The sequence below is a fragment of the Somniosus microcephalus genome, chromosome 3, assembly GCF_052327205.1.
Source record: "Somniosus microcephalus isolate GS21.2 chromosome 3, FLI_Smic_1.0, whole genome shotgun sequence".
NCBI classification, from domain to species: domain Eukaryota; kingdom Metazoa; phylum Chordata; class Chondrichthyes; order Squaliformes; family Somniosidae; genus Somniosus; species Somniosus microcephalus.
In genome coordinates this window covers 354,288,321-354,307,176 of record NC_140989.1, presented here as the reverse complement: position 1 = coordinate 354,307,176, position 18,856 = coordinate 354,288,321, and the positions used below count along the sequence as shown (strand labels likewise).

The following is an 18,856-nucleotide window of genomic DNA, read 5'->3' as shown; positions in this document are numbered from 1 at the left end:
GAAGGTCCTTGATGCAGAGATAGCGAGGGCTTCCCCCAAAATTCTTACCAATTATTGATTATGTAGGTGGCTTTTAAATCACTCAAGAAAATAAATAGGATTACATTGCATTATTTGAGAAGCCTGACTTCACTTTGGTTGGAAAAGCCGTCCCATCTCCTTAGCTTAGTCAATGTTAAGTTGATACAGCAAGGAAATTAAAGTATGTCTTGGCAATCTGGAGGGTACTTCATCAGATCTGACCTGATCACAGCTGGGGAAGTATGACATTGATTTTATAGGAAAGGGACTGAAAGCATAATTAGAATGTTTGATGACTGTTGAATCATGTCGCCACTGTAGTCTGTACTTCATTTGATTACCTCACATTGGTGCCACATTAGAGTATTTAAGCTATCTGCCACAAAAGCATGCAAATGTATTTTCTTCAAGCTATTGCTGAACTTGCTCTAAATGGTCTTTATAAGTATAATTAAGATTTGAAATTAATTTCAAGTGCATTGTATTTTGTGATGCTCCTTACTGTAGATATTCTTTCCACGTTAGTGTAGGAAAATAATATCTCTGAATCTTCCAGTTGTGTGGTTCACCTTTGACTTGATCAAAGTGCTTCTGCAAACCTGATACATTTGTACCTCATATCTTGGGCTTCCATTTTAATTGGAATATTGATCAATTTTACTTTATAATCAAAAATGGACTTTCAACCTAATAGTAACATCACTTTTCTTTCCAGAATTGGTTAATTCCCTGTAAATGAAATAACCTGCCTTTTATTCGAAGTACATTTATTATTTGAAAACCGTATGAGTTAATATCGACCTAACAAGTTTGAGGATGATGCAGAACTGCTGCATACCTCTGAGCTGGTCGCTCGGCTCTTTCTGTTACAAAAGATTGCTAGTATTACATTAGCAGTAGGTGCCGTGAAACAGAGGAAGACATTTTCCAAATGGTAAGGAAGAAAAAAAAATAGAGCGTCAATCATTTTTGTGTACTTCCTAGCAAATGATTGTAGAACACTTTCAACAGGAGCCTACGTCATGGTGTCTTCCTGCCTAGCTCAGCTGGGGATTAGTGTACGGTGATGGGGGGTGGAAAATAAAAACATAGGCCCATATTTTCCGACCCCCATGGGTGCGTACGAGGTGTGTATGCACCTGTAGGGGCCTCGCAAGTGCCAGTTTCAGGCATGCGCTGAAAACCGACACTTCTGATCTGTCAAGAATCCTCTTGACAGATCCTCCGCCTGCCGTGGAGAAGGGCCTCTGTGGGTGGAGAGTTCCGCTTTCTGCAGAACCTCCGCCCGCTGAAAACCTTTAAAAATCTTACGCCTGGTAAAAGCGTGCATAAGGCCTGCTTTTACCAGCATAAGAGTTTTTAAAAAAGTTTTAAAAATGTTTTCACTCATTTGTAATTTAAAAATACTTTTTTTTAAAAAGGTAAGTTTATTTTTAACCCCGTAAAAAAACTTTTTTTCAAAAAATTTTGTTTAAAATATTTAATTTAATGTAATTTTAACTAATTTTAAATGTGATTTTTAAAAATTTATTTAATGTTTTAGTGCATTTTTTGAATGATCCCCATTCACACTTTTGACCTGTCTACGCGGAGAGACCTGTCAAAAGTGTGAAGGGGGATTCCCTTCTTTGATTGGTTCCCCATGGCCCACGTGATCCCAGGGACGCTTGCAAACTGCCTGCGCCCCGGGATACCTGGGCCTCTGCGCGTGCGGACCAGGAGAAACCCAGGAGCGGAAGTGTCGGGACCTACGGAGCCAGCAGGTAAATTCGCAGATTTTTTCCAGATCGGAGGCTTCCTGCGGGCAGATGCCTCCGACCGGAAAATCCGGGCCATTGTTATCCATGCAAGCCGTTCTTTTTCTTGGACTTGCACAGCTTTGGTAATTTTTATCCCTTCTTCAAAACTATTTCAGTGCTTCCTACTTGGCGAGTATCACCAATAAGCTGACTGTCTTTTCCTGAGACCAGGGTGTGCAGTGGCGAAAAAGTACCTAAGGCCTTGAAAATGTTGAGGCAACAAATTGAAATTCTCTGAGCAGCATTTTAGCGATTTTTATTAGACATCTTGACAAGTTGTAAATGTCTTTCCATTTCTGTAATTGACATACTGGTTACAAAAGCTGATTGGATGGTACAGCAGATATGAGTATCAGATATTTTATAGTTTCTCTGATTCATTGGAAATGGTCTGTGCCACATACTTTTGAGATTTTCTGCTATATACTATTACCAAAAGGGAGTCATGTATTTAATTTATTTTTATAGCTTTTTCACTCAACTTTGGGTTTTGACTTCAGTTCATAAAATCTTTAATCCGTTAAAATTGGGGGGGGGTTTCTGAATGGCTGCAGAAAATTATTTTGGTAGTTCAACCAAAACTCTGAATTCAAAGGGCCTTGAGTACAGTGGCAATCCACAGTATAACGGAGCATACAGCACTGATTTGTTGAATGCTTCAGAACAGGTCTTGGTGATGCGCAGTATCTTGAAATTCAAAGCTGTTGCCTTCAGTGGCTGTGCTGGCTTTGGATTTGCTGTAAAGTATTTTTGTGCTGTTTGAGATGCTGATGAGTGATTATGCATCTTTTAACTTTATTTTGCCACAACATTCCACTCGGGATCTGGGGTCAGTTGTAGTACTGCCGCTGCAGCAAACACCAGCTAATTCAGCACAGAGCGGAGATCGAACCTGGGACATTTTGGGGCCGTATGGCTCAGCTGCTCACAGGATAAAACCACTGAGCCATCAGAGGAGCTGTGGCTGCACTTTTTCTTCTCCCTCAAGGCTGTTTTGCTGTAACTCAGAAGGGACTGGTGATAAAAATAGGCTGCTCCCTGTCTGGGAGCAGACCAAAGAACCAGCAGCAGAGCAGATGTGCTTAGCGGGGACTCCCTTAGCTAATGTCACTGGAATGTGCTCTTATCACTTTCATTAATGAAGAGATGTATTCTATGCTCCCTGAAGGCACCATTCCCCTACTGATTTCTTGGGAAATAAAGATTCTTTTATTTAAATAAAGTTCTCCTGGAATATATAAAAGGGGTTAAGGATTTGGCACTGAGTACTTCTTCAATCTTTTAAAGTACAGGTTTGGTTTTGGTTTGCAATGTATGCAGTAACATTTAAACTCAGTCGTCACAAGTAAAGATCTGTACAATAATTTACCTGCAAACATAACTGTGGTGTATGTAACCTGTTCCACCTTAAGAGAACTTAAGCCTGTTCCACCTTAAGAGATGTACTACTTTCTCTGGCTGCTGTATACGTAATACCGGTGGTGACCACCGGTATATAAGTACCGTGTAGTGATATTGCTGTTAGTATAGCCCTGACCTCCAACTAGTAAAGACCTGTTGAAACGTTATTCTTGTAGTCTGTGTCAGTAATTAATCTTAAATACAACTAGAACACACAGACTTAACAGTGGCGACGAGTCCGATTCTTACCCTGCGGCAGTTTATATCCACGGCGGCTTCGTCCACAGAATGGGCGTCGAAGAGAGGCATCCACCCTCATCACCCTGCTGGAAGACACGTCGCGCGGCAGGCATCGAGAACCCGGAGTGCAGAAGATATCCTGAACTCGAAGCCTCCATCAGCGGCAGTCAGCTATCTTCCTTCTACCTCGGTGGTGGGTAAGCCGGTCAGCGACGCGAGCAGAAAGTCGGCCGCGTTGGCTGTACAGACGGGGAGGGAAGACGGAGGAATAAAGGCGGTGAGATCGATCGCAGCTGGTGATAAGGGCCGGGCCGCATTCGGGCCAAAAAGGCGCAGCGTCTGGGGCGACTGAAGGCGCGAGAGCCGCGGTGAAGGCGAACGCAGCCGGTGCTAATAACCGGGCTGCAAGAAGGGCTGCGAGGCGCGACATCGGGGAAGCGCGAATGCCCGAGGGAGCCGCGGTGAAGCGGAGACAGCGTCGGGGGAGTTACTAACCGCTGGGAAAGGGGAGCAGCAGCGGCACGCCAAACGCCATTACAGCCAGCGGGTGAAGAAGGCGAGCGCGGGAAAGACCGCCAAGCGCGGAAAACCGCCATTTTGTAGGCGGAGGACGAAGACAAGAGCGGGAAGCCGCCATCTTGGGAAAAAAAAATTGCAACGATGCCTAAACATGGGAACATTAATACCTTTGATAGCGACATCGAAGATTGGGCCACGTATGTAGAACGCATACAAAATTATTGTAAAGCAAATAAAATCCCAGATGATGAGAAAGCACTAACTTTATTAAACTTAATGGGTGCGAAGACATACGGGCAATTGAAACACCTTTTATCACCAGATGAACCGGCGGAGAAGACGTTCGAGGAGATTGTTACTGTCCTGAGAAATCATCTAAACCCCACGCCGCTGATGCTAGCGGTACGATTTAAATTTTACAGCAGAAAGCAGCTGAAAGATGAAAGCAATGCTGAATATTTAATGGAATTGCGTAAGCTAGCAAAGTACTGTCAGTTTGGAACGGGACTAACAGATGCGCTAAGAGATAAATTTGTGTGTGGATTATTAAAAGAAGATACACAAAAGCGACTGCTCGAGGAGAATGAGCTGACGCTTGAGAAAGCGGTCACTATGGCAGCATCACACGAAGCCGCAGCGAGAGGCACGGCAGTAATGCAGCTACGGTCACTGGAACTCAGTACAAATCAATTGGTTTTGAGTACTGTAAAATGTTATCGTTGTGGAAAGACAACGCACGATCAGAACCAGTGTTGGTTTAAAAACCAAGAATGCAGAACGTGTGGCAGGCTTGGCCACATAGCTAAAGTATGCCGGTCAGGAAAGAAGACCAGCAACAAAAAGTCACCGCAAGGAAAATACATAAAGGTACACAAGGTGACAAAGAACAGTTCGAACGAACAGAAGTCAGATTCAGACGCCAGCAGTAATGAACTGTGTAGCTTAAGAGTACACAACGTTGGTAAGGATGCAGATCTCCAGACAATTTGGGTCACTCTTCAGATAGCAGGAGTCCAAGTAAAGATGGAATTGGACACTGGATCAGCATTGACGGTCATGAATAAGAAAGATTACAAAAGGTTATTCCAACATATTCCCCTACGGGATACGGAGATTATATTGAAAACATACACGGGGCAAAGAGTGTACCCCATCGGAAAGATAGAGGTAAAAGTGGTCCACAAGGGCAAAGAAAGCCAAGTAATGGACTTATATGTGCTACCTGAAGGAGGCCCACCACTACTGGGACGGGAGTGGATTAGGAAAATGAATATGGACTGGCACTCCTTAAAGGCACTAACGGTAGATTCCGGGGAAACAGATGTCAAACCTAAACAATTGTCCAGAATATTGGATGATGCTAAAGAGGTGTTCCAGCAGGGACTGGGAACACAGAGGAATTACGGCAAACATCAAGATTGATGAACATGCACACCCAAAATTTTTCAAAGCCAGACCGGTACCCTATGCAATACGACCTGCTGTAGAAGCGGAACTGGAAGCGCTAGAATGTTCAGGTGTACTGTCTAAGGTAGATTGGAGTGAGTGGGCTACGCCCATTGTTCCCGTTATGAAACGTCCTTCGAGCAACAAGCCAGGAGAACCAGGGAAGGTTCGCATCTGTGGAGACTTCAAGATCACCGTTAATCCGGTGCTTCACACGGTGCAGTATCCGCTTCCGCGGATTGAGGATATTTTTGCTTCGTTGTCTGGCGGGAAACACTTCACCAAGATAGACCTGGCGCAGGCGTACTTGCAGATGGAGGTTGAAGAAGAGTCACGCCAGTACCTCACGATCAACACGCATAGAGGTTTGTACCGGTATAATAGGCTGGTTTTTGGAGTGGCATCGGCTCCAGCAATTTGGCAGAGGGCCATGGAGCAGGTATTACAGGGAATTCCAGGCACACAATGTTACCTGGACAATATTCTGATTACAGGAGATGGTGATGAAGAACACCTCGCAAACTTGGAACTGGTGCTCAACAGACTGAAAGAGTATGGACTTCGAGTTAATCGGCAGAAATGTGAGTTCTTTCAGAAGCGGATCTCGTACTGTGGTCATGTCATTGACCGGGAGGGGCTTCATAAGTCTCCTGACAAGATAGAGGCAGTTGTAAAGGCTCCCGCTCCGGATAATGTCTCTCAGTTGAGGTCGTTTCTAGGATTGATTAACTATTACCATAAGTTTCTACCGAATCTATCCATGGTACTGCACCCGCTGAACGCTCTTTTACAGAAAGGGGTACCATGGGAATGAAGCGAAAACTGTAAGAAGGCATTTCGCAAAAGCAAAGAATTGATCACCTCAGAGGAAGTGTTGGCTCACTTCAACCCGACACTGCCTATTCGGTTGGCTTGTGATGCTTCTCCATATGGTATTGGGGCAGTACTCTCACACAAGTTGCCAAATGGCACGGAAAGGCCAGTCACGTTTGCATCCAGATCATTGACCTCCGCTGAGCGCAACTATGCGCAGATCGATAGGGAGGCTCTCAGCCTTGTATGGGGAGTGAAGAAGTTTAATCATTACCTGCAGGGCCAAAAATTCACACTTCTGACAGACCATCAGCCGTTGGTATCCATTTTTAACCCTAAGAAGGGTGTTCCGGTGATGACAGCACAGAGACTCCAGAGATGGTCCCTTTTCCTAGGGGCACATCAATATCAAATAGAATTCAAAGGTACAAAGCAGCATGGCAATGCTGATGGGCTGTCGCGCCTGCCACTACCTGAAGAAGAAGAGACGACGAAAGTTGACCCTGTTGAGTTATTTCATTCGACCATCATCGAGTGTTTACCAGTCACCAATGCAAGTATTGAAAGAGAAACCAGGAACGACCCGACACTGTCCCGAGTCTACGAGGTGACAGTGAAGGGATGGCCAACACATGGTGATCCTCTGTTACCAGCATTCTCGGCAAGGCGAGACCAGCTGTCCGTCTGCCATGGTACTTTGATGTACAGGACAAGAGTGATTATTCCTCCCAAGTTAAGGGAAAGAGTTCTAAAGGAACTGCATGAAGGTCATCTGGGGGGAGTTAAGATGAAAAGTCTTGCTAGGGCTTATGTATGGTGGCCGGGTATTGACCAACAGATAGAGGAGTTGACGAAAAGCTGCGCTGGGTGCCAAAAAGTGCAAAATGCACCTCCGATCGCACCGCTACACCCATGGGAATGGCCTTCAGCCCCATGGCAACGCGTACATATTGACTTTGCTGGTCCATTCATGGACTCCATGTTCCTAATTGCGGTGGACGCACATTCCAAATGGCCAGAAGTGATCAAGATGAATACCACTACTTCAGAAAAGACAATTGCGGTGTTAAGAACAATATTCGCAAGGAACGGATTGCCAGAACAGATATGTTTGGACAACGGACCACAGTTCGTGTCGGAAGAATTCCAAAAATTCTTAAAGAAGAATGGGGTGAAACATTATACCTCTGCCCCATATCATCCGGCGACAAACGGGTTGGCCGAGAGATTTGTCCAATCATTCAAAAAGGCAATAAAGGCCATGAACGATGATCAGATTCCGCTACAACACAAGGTGGACAATTTCCTAATGGCATATCGAAATGCTGCTCATGCAGTGACTAACCAAAGTCCTGCCATGATGTTTTATAACAGGAGGTTGCGGTCCAGGTTGGACTTGTTAAAACCAAATGTGCGGAGGGAAGTGGAAAACAAACAGTTCCGGCATATTAACAACAAGACCACTCGAAGTTTCGACGTAGGACAACCAGTGTTGGCAAGGGACTATGGAAACGAAAAATGGCAGTCCGGAACAATTCGGGCCAGACAAGGACCTCTGATGTACACAGTAGATATTGCTAACAATGTGATAAGGCGTCATGCGGATCAACTGGTAGAATCGAGAGCAAGGGTCGAACCCATGGTTGCGACAGAGACAACTGTGGAAGACGTTAATGAACCTGAAGCATCTACCTCGGCAGAGAATGTACCTGATGATGACGTCCAATACATAGGAAACCAACTAGAGGAGTCACCTCGGCAACAAGAATCAGAGACCACTGAAAGGCGTTATCCAACCCGAATCAGAAGGCCTCCTGAGAGACTGAACCTTTGAACTGTTTATACCTGAAGTTATATATATGTATATATATTATTATGTTATGTTAAATGGGGATATGACTGTTAAGCTAAAAAGGGAGGATTGTGGTGTATGTAACCTGTTCCACCTTAAGAGATGTACTACTTTCTCTGGCTGCTGTATACGTAATACCGGTGGTGACCACCGGTATATAAGTACCGTGTAGTGATATTGCTGTTAGTATAGCCCTGACCTCCAACTAGTAAAGACCTGTTGAAACGTTATTCTTGTAGTCTGTGTCAGTAATTAATCTTAAATACAACTAGAACACACAGACTTAACAATAACTACATAGAAACTTAGTTAAAACTAGTAGATACTACTTTGCATAACTACACAAAAATGAGAAAAATCTAAGTATGGATGTAGTAAATAAATGGCATATGTTTATACTGTACATACATTACTGATTTTATTTGGTTAGTTGCAATACTAGAGTTACAGACATAGCAACAGTTTTGGTGGCTGCCTCAAAGCTTTATAGGACGGAGCTGGTCCATGTTTCTTTTTCTTTGTCATTGTAAACATGATACAGTACCAGCTTGATTGCATTAGAAACTACTGGGAAAGTAGGAACATAAGAGCATAGGAACGGTATAACTGTAAATTTAGAAAATATCAAATCATTCTCAGAACTATTGAAGGTTACTCTCAAAGCAATATTGAAAACAGCTTTACCTCACATTGAACACTGAAATAACCAATAAATGTTTCCTCTTCCCATTACTGCAGATACGGTGCGAAGAAGAAACCCATCTACGTAAATGTAATTCGAGATCCAATTGAGCGACTGGTATCATACTACTATTTTCTGCGCTTTGGTGATGACTACAGGCCTGGACTAAAGAGAAGAAAACAGGGAGATAAAAAGGTAAATGAATTTACAGCAGAGCAGGTAATATACACAAGGCACAAGGGTAGTTGGAATATTATTTAAAAAGACACAAAGACAGCATCAATGAATGCTGCAGCTACTCCAACTTTTTTTGATGTTTGATTCCCAGGGCTGTTTTAATTTGCTCATTTAGTTGGCTGAAGATGGATGTAACACTCATTCCATTCTTCTGGATGTAGCATCTTTGTGAGGGGAGGACAAACTTCATACTATCCAACTTTCTGCCTGGTTGTTGCCAAGATAACATTGATGTTCATCCTGGAAAGTGCTTCGACATTGTTTCAGTGAGCTGTATAGAATGGAAATCATTTCTTCAGCGTTTTAACACAGATGGCATTAATCATGTAACTGGTTATGATTACAAGTAAAGGTGATTACAGAGTAATCTGCTCCACACAGCTGTCTATCACAGCGTGCTGTAATTTCCCCACTAAACTGTATTCATAACTCAGGAGTTCTGAGATGGGATATCCAAGCATGATTTTATTCATATTTTGTTTAATTTAATACTTTGATCACATTTATATCTCCATTGAGAATTGCTACAAATTAACTAAATTAAATTCAGATTCGCCCAATAGCTCAAGTGACTTTATCCCGTGAGCAGCTGAGTCATGTAGACCAGAAGGTTCCAAACTCAATCTCTGCCTACTTGGAGTTAACTCATCTCCGCTAAGGCAGCAGTAGAGATGCTGCTGTTTGCCTCCAGGCACTGAGTTACAGATGGGGAAAAAGTGCCACGGTAACCCTCCCCTACAGGAAGTCTGTGGATGAATGTTGGTTGAGGACAGGATTAGGTTCATCTGTTGTTCCCACCCAAGTCAAATAGCCCGCTGATGCTCATTTGTTAAGCTTAGACGTGTATGCTGGTATCGGAGCACCCATGACATCAATTGCCAGAAAGGAAAAAAAAGAAACGGCTTCCATTTATATAGTGCCTTTCATAACCTCAGGACGTGCCAAAGCACTTCACTGCTAAGGAAATATTTTTGAAGTGTAATCACTGTTGTCATGTAGGGAAACATGGCAGCCTATTTGCACACAGCCAGGTATAATAGACTAATAATATAATGACCAGATGATCTGCTTTTGGCGGTGATGGTTGAATGATAAATGTTGGCTGGAACACCAGGAGAACTCCCCTAGTGTTTATATAGGGCCACGGGATCTTTTACATCCACCTGAGATGGCAGACAGGAGTTTGGTTTGATTTCTTATCCAAAAGATGGCGCTTCCAACAGTGCAGCACTCCCTCAGTACGACACAAAATTGTCAGCCGAGATACTGTGCTCAAGTTTCTGGACTGGGGCTTGAACCCATGACCATCTCGCTTCGAGGCAAGAGTACTGCTCCTGAACCAAGGCTGGCACTTAGTCGGGGGTCTCCAGGAAAGGAAGGAGAAAATTGGTGGAGAAAAATTTGAATTCAATTCACCCGTGTAACTCTTGTTGGACCTTAAAGGTATCACTCTGTTCCACAAATGTCAGACGTATAACTGCAAATTGTAAATGGAGAATAACATCACTAGAAGTGAGTTACCAGAATATAATATAATCAAAAGGGGGGTCACATGACAGCAAATCACAAGGGCAAAGCACAAGTTGTTTATAACTGAGTTGAACCTCAAGGTGAGATTGCAGCCTTGAGCTCCCTCCCTTCTATTGATCTGTGTGCTACATTTCTTTGCTGTGTGGTGTTTGCAAGAGCTTATGATCACAAGCATGAATTGCTTGAAGGATTAGAAAAATCTGTGGCTGGTTAGAGGAACATTTTTAGTATGTTATATATTGGTTTTAATTCTTCCTTTCTTCCTTCAGCTGGATATGTTATTTTAAAAGACCCAAAAGTTAAAAGAAAATCATGAGATTATGTGATCTTGATTTACTAAGCAATATTCTAAATAACTGGACATCATTCACTGTAAAACTAACTGTCAATGTGGAGAAAAAAGGTAGATATGTTTGAATGCTTTAGATTTATTTTCCCATGCACTTTTGCTGTTGCTTTTTCCCCCCTCTCCCCTCCCTCAATCCTCATTGCACCTCATTCCAAGTTGAGAGCCCAAATCAGGTAACCTGTTCCCAGGGATCTGTCTATGATACTCTAACCAGCCACTAGAAAGAGTAGAAGAGTATATCATTTTGATAAGTTTACACTGGTTAGTGGTACAGCCATTGTATCTTATTTGGTACAAAAGTAGGGTACTTCTCAATTTAGTTTGCTTATGCAGAAAATTGCATCCATGTTTCACTTGTCTTGAGAAATCATGTTGCCAGAGTTTTCTCTGCCACCTTCAATTATTGCATTGAAAGGAGGTATCACTTCACTGATGCTCAAGAGTTTCACTTTGTTGTAGGTCAAACCAAAGATTTATGCTGGTCCACACACTCCATGAATTTCATGTGAAAATAAGATTATAGAATGGCCTCCTTCTGTCCTGTAACCATTCAGCCTGTCGAGCCCATGCTGGCTCTCTGCAAGAGCACTTCAGCTAGTCCCACTCCCCTGCCCTTTCCCCGTAGCCCTGCAATTTATTTTTCATTCAGGTACTTATCCAATTCCCTATTGAAAGCCACAATTGAATCTGCCTCTACCACCCTTTCAGTCAGAGCATTCCAGATCCTAACCACTCGCTGCATAATTTTTTTTTCCTCATGCCGCCTTTGGTTCTTCTGCCAATCACGTTAAATCTGTGCCCTCGACCCTTCCACCAATGAACAGTTTCTCTCTGTCTACTCTGTCTAGACCCCTCATGATTTTGAACACCTATCAAATCTCCTCTCAACCTTCTCTGCTCTAAGGAGAACAAATGTAGGAAGTCACACAACACCAGGTTATAGTCCAACAGCTTTAAAGCTGTTGGACTATAACCTGGTGTGTGACTTCCTACATTTGTCCACCCCAGTCCAACACCGGCATCTCCACATCATGGCTAAGGAGAACAACGACAGCTTCTCCAGTCTATCCACGGAACTGAAGTCCCTCATCCCTGGAACCATTCTTGTAAATCTTTTCTGCACCCTCTCTAAGGCCTTCACGTCCTTCTTAAAGTGCAGTGCCCAGAATTGGACACACTATTCCAGTTGAGGCCAGACCTGTGTTTTATAAAGATTCATCATAGCTTCCTTGCTTTTGTACTCTATGCCTCTATTTATGGAGCCCATGATCCTATATGCTTTTTTAGCTGCTTTCTCAACCTGCCCTGCCACCTTCAACGATTTGGGCACATATACCCCTAGGTTTCTCTGTTCATGCACCCCCTTTAGAATTGTACCCTTTAGTTTATATTGCCTCTCCTTGTTCTTTCTACCAAAATATATCACTTCGCACTTTTCTGCGTTAAATTTCATCTGCCACGTGTCCGCCCATTCCACCAGTCTGTCTATGATACACGCTACTTGCCTGGATGAGTGCAGCTCCAACACCACAAGAAACTCGACATCATCCAGGACAAAGCAGCCCGCTTGATTGGCACCCCATCCACCACCTTAAACATTCACTCCCTCCACCACTGGGGCACCGTGGCTGCAGTGTGTACCATCTACAAGTTGCACTGCAGCAACTCGCCAAGACTTCTTCGGCAGCACCTCCCAAACTCACAACCTCTACCACCTAGAAGGACAAGGGCAGCAGGCACATGGGAACACCACCACCTCCAAGTCACACACTATCCTGACTTGGAAGTATATTGCTGTCCCTTCGTCGTCGCTGGGTCAAAATCCTGGAACTCCCTACCTAACAGCACTCTGGGAGTACCTTCACCAAACGGACTGCAGCGGTTCAAGAAGGCGGCACACCACTACCACCACCTCGAGGGCAATTAGGGATGGGCAATAAATGCTGGATTTTCCAGCAACGCCCACATCCCACGAACTATTTTTTTTTTTTAAAGTCTATCGCTATCTTCCTCACTGTTCACTACTTCCAAGTTTTGGGTCAGCTCATTTGGGTGAGTTCATTACTAAACCAAGGTTAATAAAGTGGAGTGTGCCGCCTTGTTTTGCTCCCTGGCAGACCCAGATCTACCAGAGAAGGTCTGAGCTCCTACTACTCTCTTCAGTGGCCAGTATACAAAAGGTTCCTCGTGAAAGCTATCTCTTAAGGTAGCTATCAACAGGCAGTTAGTGTGCTTTCCCATCCGAATGAGTAGCAGTGCTACAGAGCTTTCAGCAAGTGTATAGAACTATTCTGGTTTTTACTTTGGTATGCTTCTATTTATGGAGATTGAATGAATAAGCATGTTAATTACCTATTAGGTATGGTCTTCATTCCAGAATTAAATTCAACTTTTACATTCAAGACTTTCATATCATCTATAGTAGTAATCTAAACGAAAAAAAAGCAAAAATCGACAATCTATCTTCTAACACACTAACAATTTATACTGGTAAACTGGACATTTGGTGAATATACACTGTTTCACAAACTAAATTTTATTGGTTTTAATCTAATAAAATGATCCAGCACAGCTGGTGTTGTAGTATTGAAGGAGTGGCAGGTTAGTGAAACATTTCCAACCAGCATTTCACTATTTTTGTTTACTTAAATTTGTGGAAAATTTGGAATTCTGTGCCAAGTAAGACTTAAGGCACCATAAGCATTTATTGCAGTGGTTTGGTTGATGTGTGGTTTGTTGCAGCATGTTCAAAATTAATTGTGTTAAAGATCATGTAGAGTGTCTTAGAATTACAATACTGACTTTGACATCGTGAGGTTTCTGAAGCATTGGTTTGAAAGTCTGAATTGACTGGTAGCACTTATTTCTGCTTGTACTGATTTACTCTTGGCTTGCAGCAATCTCTTTTCTTTCTTTCCACCCGCCCCCCCCCACTCCAGACATTTGATGAATGTGTTGCAGCTGGTGGGTCAGACTGTGCTCCAGAGAAACTTTGGCTTCAGATTCCTTTCTTTTGTGGCCACAGCTCAGAATGTTGGTAGGTACAATGGAAAAAAATAAAGTAGTTCATAAAAGCTAGTAATGAATGTTAATTATCTTTCCTTAATAAAATACCTACTTGCTATATATTGTATGTTTTATTTGGCAGATCATGTCAATAGTTCCTCTGTTCGGTGCAAGATTTAAGGACTGTGGGGCACAGTTTAATGTGGAAAGAAAATAGGAAATATAGGCAAAAACATTTTTTAGAAAGAGGATGATGAATTGTGGATCAAATTATTAGCAAGGATGGTGGAACAGAAAATCACATGCAATTTTAAAAGAAGGACTAGGTGAATTTGTGTTCGGAAAGGGGGTATAGGGCAATTAGTTCCAGAATCACAGTAAGGACCCTGATGGGAAGCTTGGAAATGTAAGCTAGAAGGACCAATGATTTTCTCCTGCCCAAAAGGTTATTATGTTAGTATGTTGATATCTGCCGTTAAGATTTCGGTTTTGAATTCAGTCCAATCTGAGCGGTTGAAAGTCCCTCACTCTGTAAGCTGCCATACTTAAAATAGGTTTGGCCACTCTTGCGTACAGGCTCACATCACAAAGCTGCCTAGTTTGGCGGCAATTGTGTCTCGGATCCGATTATAACATGTTGGAGTATAATGTCGTACAGCACTTTATAAAAGTTTGGTAGGGCCTGTGTTCACACCAGCAGTTTCACTTGTGGCAAAATCATGATCTGATTTGCCATCAAGGGGAGATCCTTGGTAGAATCCAAATAGTTTCCTAAAAGGAGGGCAAGCCATCTTGTGCCTGCGTACGCATTTTATGATTTGTGGAGACATGATGGTTGGGGAGAAAATAGTGATTTAGACGAGCTTTGCTCGGAGATCAATATGGTTCTCCAAATCCTCTTCCTGAGTGGAGGTTGTTTAACATTGAAGTGCTGGGGTGTTGTGTATATAGTGCAGAGGCTGAACTTTTTTACAAGCTGCAGTGTTTCAATGTTTATTAATGGGGGTAGAGAGGATCTGAATAATTTACTTGGTGTCAGATCACTTTACTTATAGGATGCAGATATTGCCTCTAATTTAATTTATACATAGATTCTGATCAGCCTTATCCTACAGTGAAATAATGTGGGTGTTCGTATAATATTTCATCCTGTAGAAACTTTGGCCTAGAAATTCAGTATAGCCACGTTTGGGGCGCTACAGCCGGGCGGCCGCTAAAGTTTGCGCCCGGCGCAACTTCGCGCCACCTTCGCCGATATTCAGTGGCATCGCCCCAAGAGGTTGCTGCTGCGCTAAAACAGGCGATGCACGACTATCATTAGGCGCTAAGCCGGCGGCCCGGGGCGATACCCCCGAGGGCGGGCGCAGCGCAGGTGCGGCGAGTTGCTGATTGACGGCAGACACTCTGGCGCCGGTCAGCTCTTAAAGGGGGAGGGTGGATTTGTATGACTGCCACTCTCTCACGGCGTCTGTGAGCCCTTTGAATGCAATGGAGAAGGCCAACGTTTGCACCCATTGCAGCCCCCATTATATGTTTGCAATCAATGATATGGCTCTGAAGTTAAAGACAAGTGGAAAGCTGTGGCCTGAAGCCACAAGTACCTGTGCGAGTGTTGAGCCAAACCAGAAAGCTCTCTACCTTTGTCTCGCTGCAAAGATCCGTCTCTCACAAAGAAGGAGTGTTGCAAAATGGCTGCCTTTTCTACTGCAGGAGGAGTGCCCTTTAATTTGCGCCCCCCGCGCCCCGCAGCGACTGAGAACCGTTCCCCTCTACCAGTCGCTAGGGGCGCCAGGCGCACAATAGGCCGGCGCCACTGAATTTCCGGTTTGGGGCGAACAAAGGGCGTTGCACGATGAAATGACGTCAGGATCTGCGCGCGCAGCTGAGCGCGCGCAAAGGCTTTGCGCCGCCGCTAAATCTTTACTGAAGTTGGGGAGAGGCGCAGATCGCGCTGTGCCTAGCCGCCTAGCGCCCAACATCTCCTCCTCCTAAGGCGCTAGCGGCTGGCGCAAACAACTGAATTTCTAGGCCTTTAAGTTTTAAGAAAATAAAGGCTGAAACATGCTTCACGGTCTAATCCACGCAGAAATTGCAGCCCAGCATGACAGTAAATTGCTAGTGGCCATCATTAAACTTCAACTTTAAAACAAAACCTCTTGGTTATATTCTGGAGTGATCGTACTTCACTGATCATTGACTTTTTGAAGAATTGTTAAAATGGACTGTAGCAGTGTGGGATTTCACTTCAGCCAGAAGTTTAGGATATCCAGAATGCCGGTCAGAAGAGGTCCACGGGAGTATCGCAGGCTGATCACAGCAACAGTAGCAGCAACTGGGACTTTTGTGTCAGTGTTGTTTTATAGAAATGTCCACATTGAGAGATTTTTTTTTTAATGACATTATGCTGTTGGCCAATAATCACATTTTTAGTTTGACCAGGTATTGTAAAACTATGATGTAATTAGATGCAACTCCAAAGTCTATTCTGATGTAAATTGCATTTTATTTGAAAGCATAGGAATTGCAGCACTCAATGGGATATATGTTAAACGTAAATGTGCAGAATATGCCTGTGGTTTTCCACTGACCCTGCTAATGACTAGCTGGCTGTGAACAGTACAAAATGCAGGCTGCCCAGTGATCAGTAACAGCATTTGCCAGAGTGTCAGTGAACTTAGCTGGCTTGAAGGTCCAAGGTTGCAAATAAAACTGATTGTTCGTCTTGCTGAAAAGAGTGGCACCTGTGACCTATTTCCTAAACACCACTGTTTTTAATAAGATTGTAACACTGTGACAGCAAAGAAAGAGATTAATTACTTGTCCTATTCTAGTTGCAATTAAAGTGGGTAAGGATCTGTGCAAATCCTTTTTCTGTCTGTAGTCTGCCCACCATCATTACTCTTTGTCATTATAGGAATGTTGGAAGCAAATGGGCTTTGGAGCAAGCCAAATACAACCTGGTTAACGAGTATCTCCTCGTCGGGGTAACCGAGGAATTGGAAGACTTTATAATGCTCCTGGAGGCAGCCTTGCCACGCTTCTTTAGAGGAGCAACAGAACTGTACCGTACAGGTCAGTTGGAAAATGACACGTACTTGGAAATGTACTGATAATCTCTTAGTATTATAAACTATCCTGCATTTTAGTTCTAGAATTTAGAAAAACGGCTTTTGAGTATCAATATCATTCGGAGACCTTGGGTTAAATTCAATTTGCACAGAGTGTTGCCATTAGGGATATGGGGCTTTTTGGAAGCTTGTGGTATATAAAAAAAAAATCAGGTATGAAATGAAGCCACCAATTTTAATAGAAACATAGAAGATAGGAGCAGGAGTGGGCCATTTGGCCCTTCGAGCCTGCTCCGCCATTCAACGCGATCATGGCTGATCATCCAAACCCTAGCACCCGGTCCCTACACCGACAGCCATCCCACCCAAGCCCTATCCCCGTAACCCCACGTATTTAACCCCCCCTAACACTAAGGGCCAATTTTTATCATGGCCAATCAACCTAACCCGCACATCTTTGGACTGTGGGAGGAAACAGGAGAAAACCCACGCAAACACGGGGAGAATGTGCAAACTCCACACAGACAGTCACCCGAGGCCGGATTTGAACCCGCGTCCCTGGTGCTGTGAGGCAACAGTGCTAACCACTATGCTAATCAACATTTTATTTCTGAGGCACTTTTCTCTAGCTGAATTTGAACTGGATCCTCCTTGAGAACCCAAGTGATACTGTAGGTTGAAGCAGCTATAACTAAAGTTAATAGATAAAGGTTGTACATGGGCAGCATGCTGGTGCAGTACTAATGAGTGGAGATCCACAGGCTTGATGCTCCCACTCCAATGAGTTTACAGCCAGTGACATCACTGCGAGGAAGTGCTAAGTCCGGGTACAAGCCAGACCCCTTCCGCAGAGGAGGGAAACCAGAGGGAAAGCGATCACCATGCTGTGTGAAGTGCCTTCTCATGGCAGTTCCACATCAGCAGTGGTTATGTTCTCCAAAGAGACCAAAGGCAAGTTACTGGTAAAAACCACTCCCATCCATTAAAAAAAAAACATTTGGGGGGGGTGGGGGGAATTCGATTGCTTTGCGCCTCCTGTTGAGCGCAAAGCAACCAGCGCCCGGGCGCGGCAATGTTTGCGCCGCTCGCGAAATTGACCAGACATTTTGCGGCGACGCTAAACGCTACCGCCACAATCTCCTGTGCCCGCAGATTGTGACGCCAGTCGAGCGTGTAGCGCCCCGGACCAGATATTGAGTGGCGCCCCCTGCCTTTCCGCCTGCTGCTGGCAACGACAGGTAGAGGGGAACATTTTGCAGTCGGGAAGGGACTGGGGGAGCGCTATTTAAAGGCGGCCGCTTCCTGCCTTTTTTTGTCGGCGACATTTTTGCACCACGCATTCTGAGAGAGGGAGACTTCTGGATAGTTTCAATGCTGTGTGAAGGAGTTTTGGGTACTGAGCAGCACTTTGCAGGTTCAGTTTGATTTGACCTTCCTTGCATCGATTTAGAAGAGACTATGGGGGCTGCACTCTGAGCTCTTTCCCTGGGCCCCTCCATTGTTCTTTCCAGCAGATTTGATGTACAGGTCTCTCCAGGCCGAGATTCAAGGCTGCAATGAGCAGGGTGTGGATGGAGAGCAAGATCGACCCTCCCCTTTAAGAACTGGCCGGCGCCAGTGTGTCTGTGTTCCATTGCTGACTGACATCACATGAGCTTCGCCAGCGCTCTGAGGTAGTGCTTCGCTCCTCGGCGTTAGCGCCTTGAGAGGTGTGTAGCGCCTGATTTAGCGCTCCAATCCCCTCCAGGGGCGATAGAAGCCAAGTTTGCAGTCGGAGCCAATAATTAGCGCCAGGCGCTAAACTTTGTGCCCGGCTGATAATTGCGCCCCAAACGGGGCGATACCGGATTTCTCCCCCTTGCTTTTGTAACAGATGTAATCTTCTTGGCAACT

At 44.2% G+C, this 18,856-nt stretch overlaps 1 protein-coding gene across 14 annotated transcripts in view; it reads left to right on the top strand.

Moving 5' to 3' along the window:
* The window catches only part of LOC147122354 (heparan sulfate 2-O-sulfotransferase 1), a 299,256-nt gene that overhangs the window by 269,286 nt on the left and 11,114 nt on the right, over positions 1-18,856 (top strand). For all 14 annotated transcript variants that reach the window (XM_085983417.1, XM_085983430.1, XM_085983425.1 and 11 more), the window contains 3 exons: positions 8,830-8,968; positions 13,829-13,926; positions 16,810-16,967. In XM_085983417.1, the coding sequence (XP_085839543.1) occupies positions 8,830-8,968; positions 13,829-13,926; positions 16,810-16,967 (395 nt within the window). The remainder of the gene's footprint in view (positions 1-8,829; positions 8,969-13,828; positions 13,927-16,809; positions 16,968-18,856) is intronic.